The sequence below is a fragment of the Brassica napus genome, unplaced genomic scaffold (assembly GCF_020379485.1).
Source record: "Brassica napus cultivar Da-Ae unplaced genomic scaffold, Da-Ae ScsIHWf_1164;HRSCAF=1657, whole genome shotgun sequence".
In the NCBI taxonomy this organism is placed as follows: Eukaryota; Viridiplantae; Streptophyta; class Magnoliopsida; order Brassicales; family Brassicaceae; genus Brassica; species Brassica napus.
In genome coordinates, this window is record NW_026014586.1 from 919 (window position 1) to 14,760 (window position 13,842).

The 13,842-nt window shown below is 41.4% G+C and overlaps 2 protein-coding genes across 6 annotated transcripts; one reads left to right on the top strand and one right to left on the bottom strand.

The window, feature by feature from the left end:
* Positions 1-2,716: 2,716 nt before the first annotated feature.
* Positions 2,717-5,345, bottom strand: LOC125596255. The gene is made up of 2 exons (XM_048771442.1): positions 4,647-5,345; positions 2,717-3,002 (listed from the first exon to the last, which is right to left on the bottom strand). The coding sequence occupies exons 1-2, from the start codon at positions 5,217-5,219 to the stop codon at positions 2,826-2,828; spliced, it is 750 nt and encodes a 249-aa protein (XP_048627399.1). The 5' UTR covers positions 5,220-5,345; the 3' UTR covers positions 2,717-2,825.
* A 477-nt stretch (positions 5,346-5,822) lies between these two features.
* LOC106388180 lies at positions 5,823-11,924 on the top strand. 5 transcript variants are annotated; one of them, XM_022699017.2, is made up of 7 exons: positions 5,835-6,937; positions 7,029-8,713; positions 8,859-9,484; positions 9,561-9,844; positions 9,925-10,030; positions 10,101-10,694; positions 10,902-11,924. In XM_022699017.2, exons 2-4 carry the CDS (start codon positions 7,187-7,189, stop codon positions 9,841-9,843), a joined length of 2,436 nt encoding a protein of 811 aa, XP_022554738.2. In that variant the 5' UTR covers positions 5,835-6,937; positions 7,029-7,186; the 3' UTR covers position 9,844; positions 9,925-10,030; positions 10,101-10,694; positions 10,902-11,924. The 5 variants fall into 5 exon arrangements, with proteins under 5 accessions (XP_048627401.1, XP_048627400.1, XP_022554738.2 ...); XM_013828193.3 differs by having other exon boundaries at positions 5,835-6,240; positions 6,881-6,937; positions 10,101-11,924; XM_013828194.3 differs by having other exon boundaries at positions 5,835-6,240; positions 6,898-6,937; positions 10,101-11,924.
* Positions 11,925-13,842: the final 1,918 nt, after the last annotated feature.

Below are 13,842 nucleotides of genomic sequence, written 5' to 3' on the forward strand. Positions count from 1 at the left end.
TTGTTGTTGCACGTAGCCTTTTGCGACTAGCCTTGCTTTGTATTTGATCACCGTTCCATCTGCATTCCTCTTGATCTTATAGATACACTTCAAACCTATCGGTTTCACACCTGCCGGCTTCTTGACGAGCTTCCAGGTCTTATTTTTGATGATAGATTCGATCTCTGCCTTCATTGCATCGATCCAAGCTTGTATCACTGCAGTTTCGATGTAACTTTCTGGTTCACCATCGATGGTGAGCAAGAGTCTGCCACCTTCAAATTCAGCAAGTAGGATGTAATCATCGAACCGCTTTGGTTTTCTGATGTTACGACCATATCTTGATGTTACATGCTGGTCTTGGTTTGCATCGTTGTTCTCTGCTACTTGCTCTTGTTCACCTGCGTCTACAGCTTCTTCTTCTTCATTATTGTTTTGCTCTTCGTGGTGTTGGTGATCTTGATGCTCATCACCATCTCCTTCTTCTGTAACATCAATATGAGGAAGCTTGAATGATCCTGGTTCTTCGTCCACGTTTGTTGATAGTGTATACGATGCGGTGAGATGTCTAGTTACACCGTTTTCTTCACAAAAACGAATGAAATCAGAAGATGTGAACTCTCCTCCTCTATCGGTGCGAAAATTCTTGAGTTGTAGCTTCGTTTGATTCTCCACGTACTCCTTGAACTTTTTGAACCGATCGAACGCTTCACTCTTCTCTCTTAGCAGCATCGTCCACATATATCTTGAGTAATCATCAATTAAGACAAATACATATCTATTGTTTGCTGGTGTTGATGGTGATATCGGACCGCACAAGTCACCATGTACCAACTCCAATGCGTGTGATGCTCGATACTTTGCTTTAGGCGGAAAGACTTCCGAGTTTGCTTCCCAACTAAGCAGGCGCTGCACACATCTTTCTCGTGTATCACCTGAGGCATCCCTACTACCATCTCTTTGTCTACCATATTCTTCATGACTCCAAAGTTCACATGTCCTAGCCGTGCATGCCACGTCCATGTAACATCAGTTTCTTGTATTTGAAGACACTTCGGATATTCAACCTCCATTGGCGTCTTGTACAATCGGTTTGGTTGCCTTGCGACTTGTACTAATAGCCTTCCACGGGGATCTTTCAGCATCAGTAAGTCTTCTTTCATATTAACCTCACAACCCATCTCGGTTGCTTGTCCAAGACTTATGATATTGTGTTTAAGACTTGGGATGTAGTAGATATCTTTGAGTGCTCTTCTCTCCCCTGTTTTTCCGATGAACGTGATCGAACCTTTCCCAACAATCTCGACGTTTGATCCATCACCGAATTTGACTTTGCCTTTGATGCTCTCATCTAGGTTTGAGAAGAACTCTCTCTTGCCTGTCATATGGTTACTTGCACCATTGTCAAGGTACCATATACTCGTATTTCCATCGCATTCATCAAACCTCTTAGGAAACACTCTCTCTTCGTTGAGGAATACTACTTCATGCATATATAATGCATCCGCTTCTTGTGTTTCCGTTAGGTTAGCTTCTTCTCTTGGTCGTGTAGGACAATGTGACACGAAGTGCCCCATCTTGTCGCATCGCCAACATCTAACCTTAGAGTAGTCCTTCTTGGTCTTGTCTGAAGCTTCTCCTCCTTTGTTATGACCATCAGAAACATTAGACCTTCCTTGTCCTCTTCCTCTTCCACCATAACCTCTACCTATGCCTCTTCCTCGCGAGTTGTTATGGCTTCCACTACCTTGCATATCATTCTTTCCAAACATGAGCTTCGATTGACCTTCATCTTGGGTTTCTTCTTTGATGCGTTCTTCGAAAGCCTTCAATCTCCCAACAATGTCTTCGAATCCCGTTGAATTTAGATCCAGCACTTGTTCTAACGAAGCTACGATGTGAATGAACTTCGTTCTTGGAAGTCCCTTCAGAAACTTCTTTACCAGCTTCGATGCTTCCATTATCTCTCCTAACGCGGCTGCTCTCGATGCTAAGCCTGAAAGTTTTCCTGCGTAGTCATCCACCGTGTCTGTGTCTGTCATCTTCAGTTTGTCGAACTCAGACATCAAAGTTTGTAACCTTGCTTCTCTCACGCGATCAGCACCTAGGTTACGGGATTTGATAGCTTCCCAAATCTTCTTCGATGTATCATGTTCTCCAATCTGAAGTATTAGCGCCTCCGGGACTGATTGAAAGATTAGAGCAATCGCCATATTGTTCTTCTTTGCATCGTTACTCCCTGGATCAATTATATCCCAAACTTCGTATAAACGAAGCATCACTTTCATTCGCATCGACCATACGGTGTAGTTGGTCGATGTTAGCATCGGACATCGTATGTCCTTCTTCTTCATCTCAAGACCTTTATCACGTGCTTGAGAATCGTCTCCCATGTTTTGATCGAAGTTACAACTCCTCTTGTAAACGACTTTCGAAACCTGGAGCTCTGATACCAATTAAAGTTGCACAAACACAAAGATTATAAGAACTTCTCTTCTTATTAGATTTAGAAACTCTCTCAAAACTAAATCTTTCAATGTGTTTCTCTTGATGGAACATTTCTCCATGAGAACTCTTTATATAGGAAGAAGCTACATCTTTTCCTAAAGGCGAAGCTACATCTTTTCCTAATAATAATATGGAAACATTCCTAAGCTCGATATGTTTTCATTTTTCCTTAACCCATCAAACTTCACTTTAATGAGTTAACTTGCTCATTAAGTTAATTGGAATTATCCAACAAAATCTGATTAGTTATCCACATAAGTGTTACGTAAGCAAAAAATATATAAAAAAAAGAAGAAATAAGTGTTACATAAGCTATAGGTATAGATCTTGTAAAAAATTTACCAATCTTCTGGGGACATTTTGGCAGCTTGTTGGAAATAGGAGTGGGCTCTTTTACGATCGCCGTGGTTATGTAAAATGAGATCGGCGTATAGCGAGAGAATGTTTCCATCGTTGGTGTTCCCCAAAATTGCTCTTTCACAATACTCTTCTGCTTTCTTCAAGTCTCCTCTCACCTGTTTCATATTTAAATATCCATGCATTAGAAACTTTTTACGTGGATATCTTCTACTAAAATATCATGTACTATTTAAGATCCTATATAAAATATCCTGTATAAAATAATAAAAAGAGACATTTAAAAACGGCTAATATATTGTGAAAAAAAAGGAGACGCTCTCAGGCACACTTATCGAAGCCCTAAAATCAGATATGGTTCCCGACGCCGGCAGTTCCACAGCTCGCCGGCGTCGCTGCTTCTCGCCATGCTCTGCTCTCTTCTCTCCTGTTTTTCCTTTGTATGCTACTTTGCTTCACGGATCTCTCGAGGCGTTTGGTTTTGTGGTTCTCTCCGTCGTGGATGGCTTCGCTCGTCGTCGCTGCTACCAAGCCAAAGCCCTCTGGATCCTGTCTCTCACCTGTAACCCTCTTCAGCCGCTACTAACTACGCCTGTTTCAGATCTACTTTTGACTACTTATGTGTGTGGGGATCCATACTTATCCTGGTGGTTTGAACTGAATCTGTATCTCTCCGGCCGTATCGTTGGGTTCAAGGTACTCACTTGTTTTCCCTCTCTGCCTTGTTCTATTGCCTTGATTTCAGATGCATATCTGGTCATCGGTGTTTGTGGGGTTTCACTTATATCACTGCAAACAAGTTTTGACGGCTGGGGACTCCCACCGCGAACACCTCCTGCAGCTCTACACACTGACGATTGCTCATTCTCTTTAAGCTGGTTAGACTTCATTGACCTGAGGCTCAACTCTGTTTCAGATAAACCCTCTTGGCTCCAACACGGTAATGTTGAAGCTGCGAAAAGTTTCTGCCTGATCTCAGTTATTGTCTTCAAAGAATCCATCTTCAAGCTCAATCCTCTTTCAGTCTGGGTGAAGCTACAAATGTTAGGATCAGAAGGATATACTCTAATCCCTGGTGCAATCTTTGGAGGGCTTCCAAAATGTTCAAGCATAGCACACCATCAAAGTTCAACTCCAACAAGAGCAAATACCAAGAAATTTATGTCAGTAAGTTGGAGTCTATCAAAGCTTGGAGATTGTAGTCCCTTAGCACTTTTCTTAATAAAGGCTAGCCAAACTTCCTCATGCCGGGGCCATGAGAGACCACTTTTCACCATCCTCCACTTCGTAGGAGTGACAACTTCCACCAAAATCCCTCTTCGTGAGAAGGACTCTTTCTTTGGCTATGTAGTCAATGATCATTGTCGATTTCCTTACCGTTTGTTGCCTTATGTGATGGTTCGTTTGGGACCGGAAGGCACAACGATACTCATTTCGATGAGCATCGAGGTTATGGATCATTCAACGTCACAATATACGGTGACTATTCCCGTTGAAGAACTTGAAGGACGATGTAATCACTCTTGGAGCTTACTTGTATGTGGCACCTTTGAACTTTCTTTTGACTTGTTATCAAGCTTGTCAAAGCTTGCGTCTCTATCTTTCTCTTGCCTTGTATTGAATGTATCCAGTAGGATCGCACATCTACTTTCAGATGTTGCTTATATCTTTGTAGTTGGCTAAGTTTTATGAATGAAATATGTTGTGTTTCAAAAAAAAAAAAACGGCTAATATATTTTTTTCTTTTGTTTTGTTTATGTCTCTATTCTCTGTTTTTCCAAATCTCTACTCAACTTATGTACCTCTTTCAAAAACTTGGCGTAGTTTCCGGTCAGAAGCGAATTTCCAGGTGTCAAGTTGATCATCTCCCGGTAATACACATCGGTGGCGTCCTCACTTCCACTTCTTCCACTGTCATCTCCGCCGTTACAGATCTTGACGCCGCTGCTCCCCATACCACCACCACCACCCATCACAAGAGCCTCCGGATGATCTTCAACATCACTGACCTTCTCTCCCAGCCTAGAGCCCGAGAACAGTCTTTCCGTTAAAAGGTTCGAGGACGGATCCAAAATCTTTCCGTTGTAGGCTGTTCCATGGGAACTTTCATCTAACGATGACCTTCGTTGCTTTCGTGGTAATACGTTACTGCTGTCATGTACGTTGTAACTTGATTTAAGAACGCTTTCCCTGTGCTCAGAGAAAGCTTGGTGCAATATCTCCCCAGTGTGTTCATCTATGGACTTTGAAGCGAGAAGAGACAACGATCTGTTTCGGGGCTGGAGCAGTGACTCCGGCTCCGGTGACGATTCTCTCGAGCAGTGTTGTTGTAGCCATGAGTTGAGTATTGGAGCAGATGTGGTTCTCAGTAACATGATGATGATGATGGTCACTCGGTTAATCAAAATTAAATTTTTATACTAACAAAAACTCCATTAGATTTTAACCCTCATGCATGAGTCTCTTGATAATGTGTATATTCGCTAGTCTACTGGGGGGTCTTTATATAATGGTAAGCCGCATGTATATATTATTGGTCTCAGTACACACCAGCCAAGAGAAAAAACAATATGTGACGGGACCATAGACTTATAGATAAAGATCGTAGGAAACCCTTGGCCTTTGATGCTTTGACACATTGAGCACACCACATGGGCAAGTGTGGGGTCCACATTTCACCCTTTTGTCCTCATCAGTACATAGTTTCTTACAGAAACTGACGGTGCTGGGTGAAGCATGAGATGGAGACAAACTCTAAACGTAACTGTCAGCTACAGTTTTAATCTCAGGTCGAGACAATAAGCGACACGTTTTTTTAGATTGTAGCTGAGGAATGGAGACGCTAAATACGGCAAGCGGTGAGAGACGAGAGATCTGAATGCTTCACATTCAACATTATCATTCTCACGCTTTTATCAACTAGCGGAGGCACTGTTCTTTTGCGGATTAAATGTATGCAGTATATAATAACGTATTTGAGAGTTTCTACTTGAACCTAGTTACTGCAATATGTAGTTCCATATTATGATATTTTTACTGCAAAAAAAGTCCACATTGATAGCAATAGCTCGTTTTACCGAACTGTTATTGTAGGAAATTAAAAAAAATTTGTGTAGTATAATAGTGCTATATAAACGCGATGACAGTGTTTCATTAAGCGGGAACCCAAAATTAGCTTTTCCGCGTACACACTTAGTAAAAATCATTAATCAACTCACTTTACCTCTCTCTAATCGTGTTTTCCCTCTATCTTCCCTAATTTTCTCCTCTTTCTCACATAACCCTAGCTAAAATTTATCGAGCTCCATTCTACACCTCTAAACACTGTTCCGCCTCTCCCATCCGCCAATTAAAGCTCCGTCATCCACCATTCCGAGACCATTTCCGTTGCTGAAGGTATCGAAGGTCGCCATTACGCCATTTCTGTCGATAGTTAATTTCCTGATTTGATTTCCTGTTTTCATTTCATATTTGCTTAGATTTCATCTTTCGTTTGATTTCCTTTAACTAGGATTGTTGTTTTATCAATTTCGATTTAGACTTTAAGGATTCGATTTGCGAAATAAAATTTATTTGCATGTCTTCGTTTTCGTTTTAGTTTTATCAGCTCGATTACTTGTTACTTATTCGAATAATTTACTGATTCTGTGTTGTGTCATTGTGTTGTGTGATTCTGTAGTATTTGATTGAAGATCTATCGTTTTTGTAGTCATTGTGTCAGTGTGTTGTGTGATTCTGTAGTTTGTTCAGAATAATATATCGAGTAGAAGAGATGCCTCTTATGTGTCCTGTGTCATTTGTTCAGAATCGTAGTAGATTTGCGTTTTATCTAATGTAATTTTTTATTATTTGTGCTCGTTTTAGCAATGAATTCGAGGATAAGTTATGTGCTTCATCTAATGTCATTTTATTATGTTATTTGTTCTGACTCTGAGTGCTTTTACTATGAAATCGAGGACAAGTTCTGAGTATTCTGAGTGATTATACTATTACTCTGATGACTCTGATGACAATTTGTCAAAAATTGTTACTGAAGTTTCAGTTTTGGTTTAGAATATATAATGGTGGACAAGGCATGGGTTCATCTTAGCAGGTACTGCTTTTAATATTATCTGTTATGTTTCAGTATGTGTTGAGAGACTTAAATCGTTTATTTTTTTTTTGCTTTTCATGATCCACTGAAGAGTTGATCCTGCGTATGAGAGAGGGGCTTCAGAGTTTGTACGAGATGTGGCTGCAGGTCTGGGAGGGACTGATATGATTGTATGTCCCCTGCATTGACTGCCGTAATATAGATCGTCACTCAGGAGTTGTGGTAGTTGATCATCTAGTTACTGGGGGAATGGAGGAGTCTTACAAGAAGCGGCCTGATTGGTATCTACATGGAGAATTGGACTCAAGAGTTGAATCTGAAAGCAACACAAGTCAGTGGAATGATGATATCTTCGGGTTATACAGAGCCGCTGAGTGTTTTGATGAAGATTTAGCTGGTACTGGGGAGTTATCTGAGATGGCAGAGGGAGACGACAAGAAAGAGGATGAATTCCTGGCAAAGATAGCTGAAGCCGAAACCCCATTGTATCTGAGCTGTGCATCACACAACAAGTTATCTGCCATTGTTTCTTTAATCAGACTGAAGACACAAAATGGGTGGTCTGACAAGAGCTTCAACGATCTGCTTGAGACCTTACCAGAGATGTTTCCAGAGGATAATGTGCTCCACACTTCGCTGTATGAGGTGAAGAAATTTCTGAAATCTTTTGATATGGGTTACGAGAAGATTCACGCATGCGTCAATGACTGCTGTCTATTCCGAAAGAGGTACAAGAAGCTTGAGAAGTGTCCAAAATGCAAGGCTTCAAGATGGAAGACCAATATGCACACTGGTGAGAAGAAGAAAGATGTCCCACAGAAAGTATTACATTACTTTCCCATCATACCAAGATTGAAGAGGATGTTCCGGTCTGAGCAAATGGCAAAGGATTTGAGGTGGTACTTCACCAACAAAAGCACAGATGGAAAACTTTGGCACCCTGTTGATTCAGTGACATGGGATCAGGTGAATGCAAAACACCCGGCCTTTGCAGCAGAAGAAAGGAACCTGAGGCTTGGTCTTTCAACTGACGGATTTAATCCCTTCAATATGAAGAATTCGATGTACAGTTGCTGGTCTGTTTTGCTAGTGAACTATAACTTGCTGCCTGACCTATGCATGAAGAAGGAGAACATCTTGCTTTCGTTGTTGATTCCTGGTCCACAACAGCCTGGTAATAGCATCGATGTGTACTTAGAACCCCTCATCGACGATTTAAACCATCTGTGGAGCAGTGGAGAGGTAACCTACGATGCTGTAACTTGTTGTACTTTTAATCTTAATGCAATGCTGCCTTGGACGATCAGTGATTTCCCAGCTTATGAGAATCTTGCAGGCTGTAAAGTCAAGGGGAAAATGGGGTGTCCGTTATGTGGAAAGAAGACAGATAGTATGTGGCTAAAGTTCAGCAGAAAACATGTCTACATGTGCCATAGAAAGGGTCTGCCACCAACTCATAGTTTTAGAGGAAAGAAGAAGTGGTTTGATGGAAAAGCTGAACAAGGGAGAAGGGGTAGAATACTAACAGGTCGTGAAATTTCTCAAAATCTGAGAAACTTCAACAATGACTTTGGAAATTTTAAGAGATCTGCAAGTAAGAGGAAAAGGATTCAGAGTACTGATTTAAGCTCTGATGTTGAGGCTTTATCTAGTGAATCAGAGGAAGAAGAAGAGGAAGAGGAAGAGGAAGAGGAAGAGGAAGAAGTTCAAGTCGATGAAGATGAGTTATCTCGGTGGAAGAAGAGATCAATCTTCTTCAGGCTACCATACTGGGAGGTATGAATTTTTCTGTTTCTGTTTATGAATTATTTCTTTTTATGTTTATGGATTTTATGAAGAAGAGATCAATCTTCGTTATGTTTCTGTTTATGATTTTTTTATATTTAATTTTGAGTTTATGTTTTCTTTCTGTTTCGCGTAGGAACTTCCGATGAGACACAACTTGGATGCCATACATGTGGAGAGGAATGTGGCTGCGAGTTTAGTTTCCACATTGTTGCACTCTGGAAAATCTAAGGATGGTCTTGCTGCTCGTAAAGATCTGGAGGAATTTGGTATTAGGCAGGAGTTGCACCCTAAAATCCAAGGAAAACGAACATATCTTCCTCCAGCACTATGGTCTTTGTCGAAGGCAGAGAAGAAGATCTTTTGCAGGCGACTATTTGACTTCAAAGGGCCAGATGGATATTGCTCAAACATTTCAAGAGGTGTTTCACTAGATGACTGTAAAGTATCAGGTTTGAAATCCCATGACTATCATGTTTTAATGCAGCAACTTCTTCTGATTGCGCTTAAAGGATCGTTACCTAAAGGACCTAGGCTAGCCATTTTGAGGCTGTGCGCATTCTTCAATATGCTGTGTCAGAGAGTGATTGATAGGGAGAAGCTATTGGTTATGGAAGCTGAGATTGTTGAGACTCTATGCTTGTTTGAAAGATTTTTCCCTCCAAGCTTCTTTGATATCATGGTCCATTTGACTGTGCACCTAGGAAGGGAAGCCCGCCTTGGTGGACCAGTCCAATTTAGATGGATGTACCCATTTGAAAGGTATTATATATATGACTTTTTAAAATTTTGACTATACTCACTTTTGCTAATCAATCTATACTCACTTTCGTCTCAGGTACATAAAAGTCCTCAAAGACTTTGTGAGAAATCCTGCAAGACCTGAGGGGTGCATCGCTGAGTCGTATTTAGCTGAAGAATGTATCGGGTTTTGCAATGAATTTTTTAAGAAGACAACAGACGTAGAAGAAAAAATAGACAGAAACACAGAGTATGAGAACAATTCCATCTTAGAGGGTCGTCCAATATCCACAGGCACTCCAATTACTCTGACTGAAATGGAAAAGAAAGTAGCACATCTTGCTATCATCCAAAACATGGCTTTCGTGAACCATACGTAGAGTAAGTATCATATTTCACTTACTCTTTTGTTTTCTGATCAACCAATTGATTCATTTCTTTTACTTTCAATCTTTTACAAGTGAGCATCTACAGTATTTACAAGACACATGTGAAAAATGTCGGCGAGATGCATCAACCTTATCAAGTATGCACACAAAGAATTTCGCAACTTGGCTAAAAGAACAGGTTACTAATTTGTTTTCATAATTTCTCTTGTTGCCGTAGACATGTCTTTGACTTGATTTTACTTTGTTAGGTGCCTCTTGATTCTACAGAGCATGAAGAAACACTTAAGTGGATAACTTATGGTCCATGTTGTTCTGCAAGGTCTTATACATGATTCATAGTTAATGGGCAGGGGTTTCACACAACGTCAATTGATAGGAGAAGTCAGAATAGTGGGGTTTATTATGAGGCTACAGCAGTCTGTAGATCTAGTGCCAAAGATATATCACAGGTCGTCGATCTGGTTTCTTTTTACGGCAGAGTAACTGACATCATTTTGCTGGATTATAAAGTCTTCTATGTCCCTCTGTTCCGGTGTGAATGGGCAGTAAAGGGTAATGGAGTGAAGATTGAAGATGGTTTCACCCTTGTTAACCTCCATCATAGTCAAGCATCCTTTGCAAGTGATCTATACATTCTAGCATCTCAAGCAAAGCAAGTCTTTTACTCTAGGGAAGATGAGTCATCACATTGGTATACTGTTATGAGAGATCCTTCGAGAAGATACAGTAAGGAAGATATTCAAGAGGGGACTGCAAACATTGGGCCATTACCATCAAATATCGACATGGAAGTTGACATTGATGAGGCAGAGAATGTCAGAACTGATTGTGAAGGCATATATGTGTGAAACGTATCCCTTTTGATTATTTTCATTGTCTGTATGTTTGTTCGGTTTGGTCATTGTCTGTTTGTTTGGTTTGGTCATGGTCATTCTATGTTTGTTTGGAATGTTCGTTGTTTGTTTGTTTGGTTGGTCTTGGTCTGTTTGTTTGGATTTATCAGTGTCTGTTAGTTTCGAACTAATTCTTCCTTTCATAATTTGTTCCAGGTAAATTGTTATGGCCGGTGGAACGAAAAACAAAAGAGGAGGGAAGCCAAAAAAGAAAGAAAAACAAGCAGATGATGATGTTGAGTTCGTGCGTACTTTGGAGACAGGTGAGCAACATGTGACAGAACCAGAAGAAGGTGAGCAACATGTGAGAACCACAAGAAGATGAACAACATATGATAGAACCTGAGACAGAACGAGCTGATAGTGAGCCTGAAGGTGAGATCGGACAGTCTACAGTTCCGGAGCCAAAAGATTCAAACTCCCGTAAGAGAAAGCGTGGACCAACAATGATGAAAGACATAGCTAAAGATCCAAATAGCAGAGTTCATGTAGATTTCACTTTCATGGGAGAACCTTACTGATGCGCCTCAGTCCATGGATCAGTACATGGAACCGGACCAGATTGGAGATCAGGCCGATCAGAACAACTCAGCCGAGGTTCGTCTACCGAGCCGTGCCAACCAGGACGATCGTGCCGTGTACCACCTAGACCCGCTTACATCCGGGATGGAGCTTAGACCAGACCCACGTCCAGACATCCGAACTGACTAATCCAGTACGCGTTCTTCCCAGCCATCTCGACAAGCCAAAGCCAACAGCCGAGCCAGACTTGACTTGGATCGTGAGGTTTCCCAAAATGATCTAGACTTCTCTCTCTTGGTCCATTTGGTGCGAACCAAGTGTCCTAAAGACCAAACCGATGGACTATCTCTCATGTCTGACACTCTCTTGGATTTCTATCATTCATATTTCTCTAAGGCACGAATCATCCAGCTTTCTGAAGACTTAGGCCGCATCAGTACACTGCTTGATCACCCGGCGGACTGTCCAGACCGTCCCGAGTTCGTCCAGATCCTTACCGCGACAACTCCAACTTGGCCGAATGAATCTGGACATCAGCCGAAGAATCACTTTGACCAGATCTGATCTGAAGAGTTATTTGACTGCCTTTCAACATACCACAAGTAGTATAAGTATGTAAACTCTTTCTCATAATCAATGAATCGATTTTCCCCTTAAGTTTATGAGTTTATCTCTTTGTTCTTTGCTTAGAACAGTCTTTGTTTCTTGTCGAGTGATTCTCCAAGTAAACATATATTCCCTTGTTGGTCTTGACGTAACATTCCAAACCACAATTGAAGCCGGTAGTATCATAAGATATTTCCGCAACCTTGTGTGTCGCCTTTCAAACCACCCAGTTCTCCCATCTTTGCCGAGTTCATATCCAAAATCTCGTTGAGTGATCCTTGTCCGAATCTAGAACGTATCAAAGTGGTATCAGAGCCACTCAACCGGTATCATCTTTTCATTTTCTCATCGTTTCATCTTCTCATCTTCCATTTTTCTAAATTTGTTCATCTTCTTCTTTCTATCTCAAATCCGGGCCATCTCTTTACCAGCCACTAGATTAAAAAAAAAAGAGATCTATATAAAAAAAAAGAGAAAAAGAATCAAAAAGTTCGATTAGTGGCTAGGTGGTGGAAGAGAAATCCTGCTGACTGGAAAATCCAGCCTTAGAGTGGTTAAAACGGATTTCAAAACCAAAGTTCTTATCTTTCTATCTTAAACTACCCCCGTTTGCTTGGAGATCGCAACTTGTTACTAGTCTTGTTCTCTTAGAACTTTGAGAGACCACTTATTGAGTGACCATCCAAATTCTGAGAGAAACACTAAGAGTGGGCGAGATCAAACACCTGAGTGTGAGGAATTTTGTGTACTAATCTCTTGTGTTAGGCTTTTCAGGAACTATGGAGAGTGAAGAAGATAGGAACCAAACCGGGAACTCTTATGCTGGTTTATCTAACTTGCAGATGAGAGCTCTCAGTGATTCTATGGCTAACCTTATGAATGCATGTTTGGAACAGATCCATCTCAGACTTGATGAGATCCAAAATAGCCAACCGGTCCGATCTAGAAACCGGCAAGATCGCCCATGGAGGAACGGACGGCCGAATGAAGAAGTCGGAGAGGAGGAGAACCAAGACGATCGTTCCATCAACCGTCCTAGGAGAGGAACCCAAAACCATGATCAAGGTGATGTCAATCCTTTTGCTAGAACTGAACGAACTGATGAGGGTTTAGGTGGAGTGAAACTTAAAATTCCAACTTTTGATGGTAAAAACGATCCATATGCTTTCCTTGAATGGGAAAGAAAAATTGAACTTGTTTTTGATTGTCAAAATTTCTCTGAAATAAAAAAGGTTAGATTGGCCGCAGCTGAGTTTGTTGGCTATGCTATTAACTGGTATGATCAAGTTGTGACTCACAGGAGAAGGAATGGCGGGCCACCAACCTTTACTTGGGATGAGCTCTCGGCCTTGATGAGGAGACGGTTTGTTCCAGAACATTACCACCGGGAACTCCACCAACGACTTAGACGTCTACTTCAAGGAACCAAATCCGTGGAGGACTACCACCAAGAGATGGAGGTCTTGATGCTCAAGGCGGATGTGGACGAGCCTTTAGACGCCACCATGGCCAGATTCCTTTCAGGTCTCAACCGAGACATTCAAGATCGAATGGAGCTTCAGGAGTATGCTAGTATGGAACAAATGCTACACAAGGCCATTCTGATCGAACAGCAAGCCAAAAGAAAGAACTACTCTAAACCGGCCTTTGTTCCCAAACCTAGCTATCAAGACAAAGGTAAGTCTCCAATCACAACAAATACTGCTTTTAAGACTAATGCCCCGGCTCGTGTTGACAAAGGCAAAGTTGTTGAGACTAACAACCGGGAAAGAGACATTCGGTGCTATAGATGTCAAGGCCTTGGCCACTACGCCAGCAAGTGTCCAAACCAGAAAGTGATGACGATAAGGACGATCTAGAGGACAAGGACGATAAGGACGATCTAGAGGACAAGGACGACCACAGTCCTATCTTTAATGAGGAAGGAGAGTCCTTCGACTATCCCCACCAAGGGCCGCTCCTAGTCGCC

What these genes read in the sequence shown, in the direction of transcription:
- LOC106388180 (XM_048771443.1), top strand. Translation starts at nt 7,187, where the DNA reads ATGGAGGAGTCTTACAAGAAGCGGCCTGATTGGTATCTACATGGAGAA. An exon ending in TCAGGCTACCATACTGGGAG is followed by an intron (nt 8,714 to 8,858) that starts GTATGAATTTTT and finishes TGTTTCGCGTAG; the next exon opens with GAACTTCCGATGAGACACAA. An exon ending in TGGATGTACCCATTTGAAAG is followed by an intron (nt 9,485 to 9,560) that starts GTATTATATATA and finishes CTTTCGTCTCAG; the next exon opens with GTACATAAAAGTCCTCAAAG.
- LOC125596255 (XM_048771442.1), bottom strand. Translation starts at nt 5,219, where the DNA reads ATGTTACTGAGAACCACATCTGCTCCAATACTCAACTCATGGCTACAA. An exon ending in ACGCCAAGTTTTTGAAAGAG is followed by an intron (nt 3,003 to 4,646) that starts GTACATAAGTTG and finishes AATATGAAACAG; the next exon opens with GTGAGAGGAGACTTGAAGAA.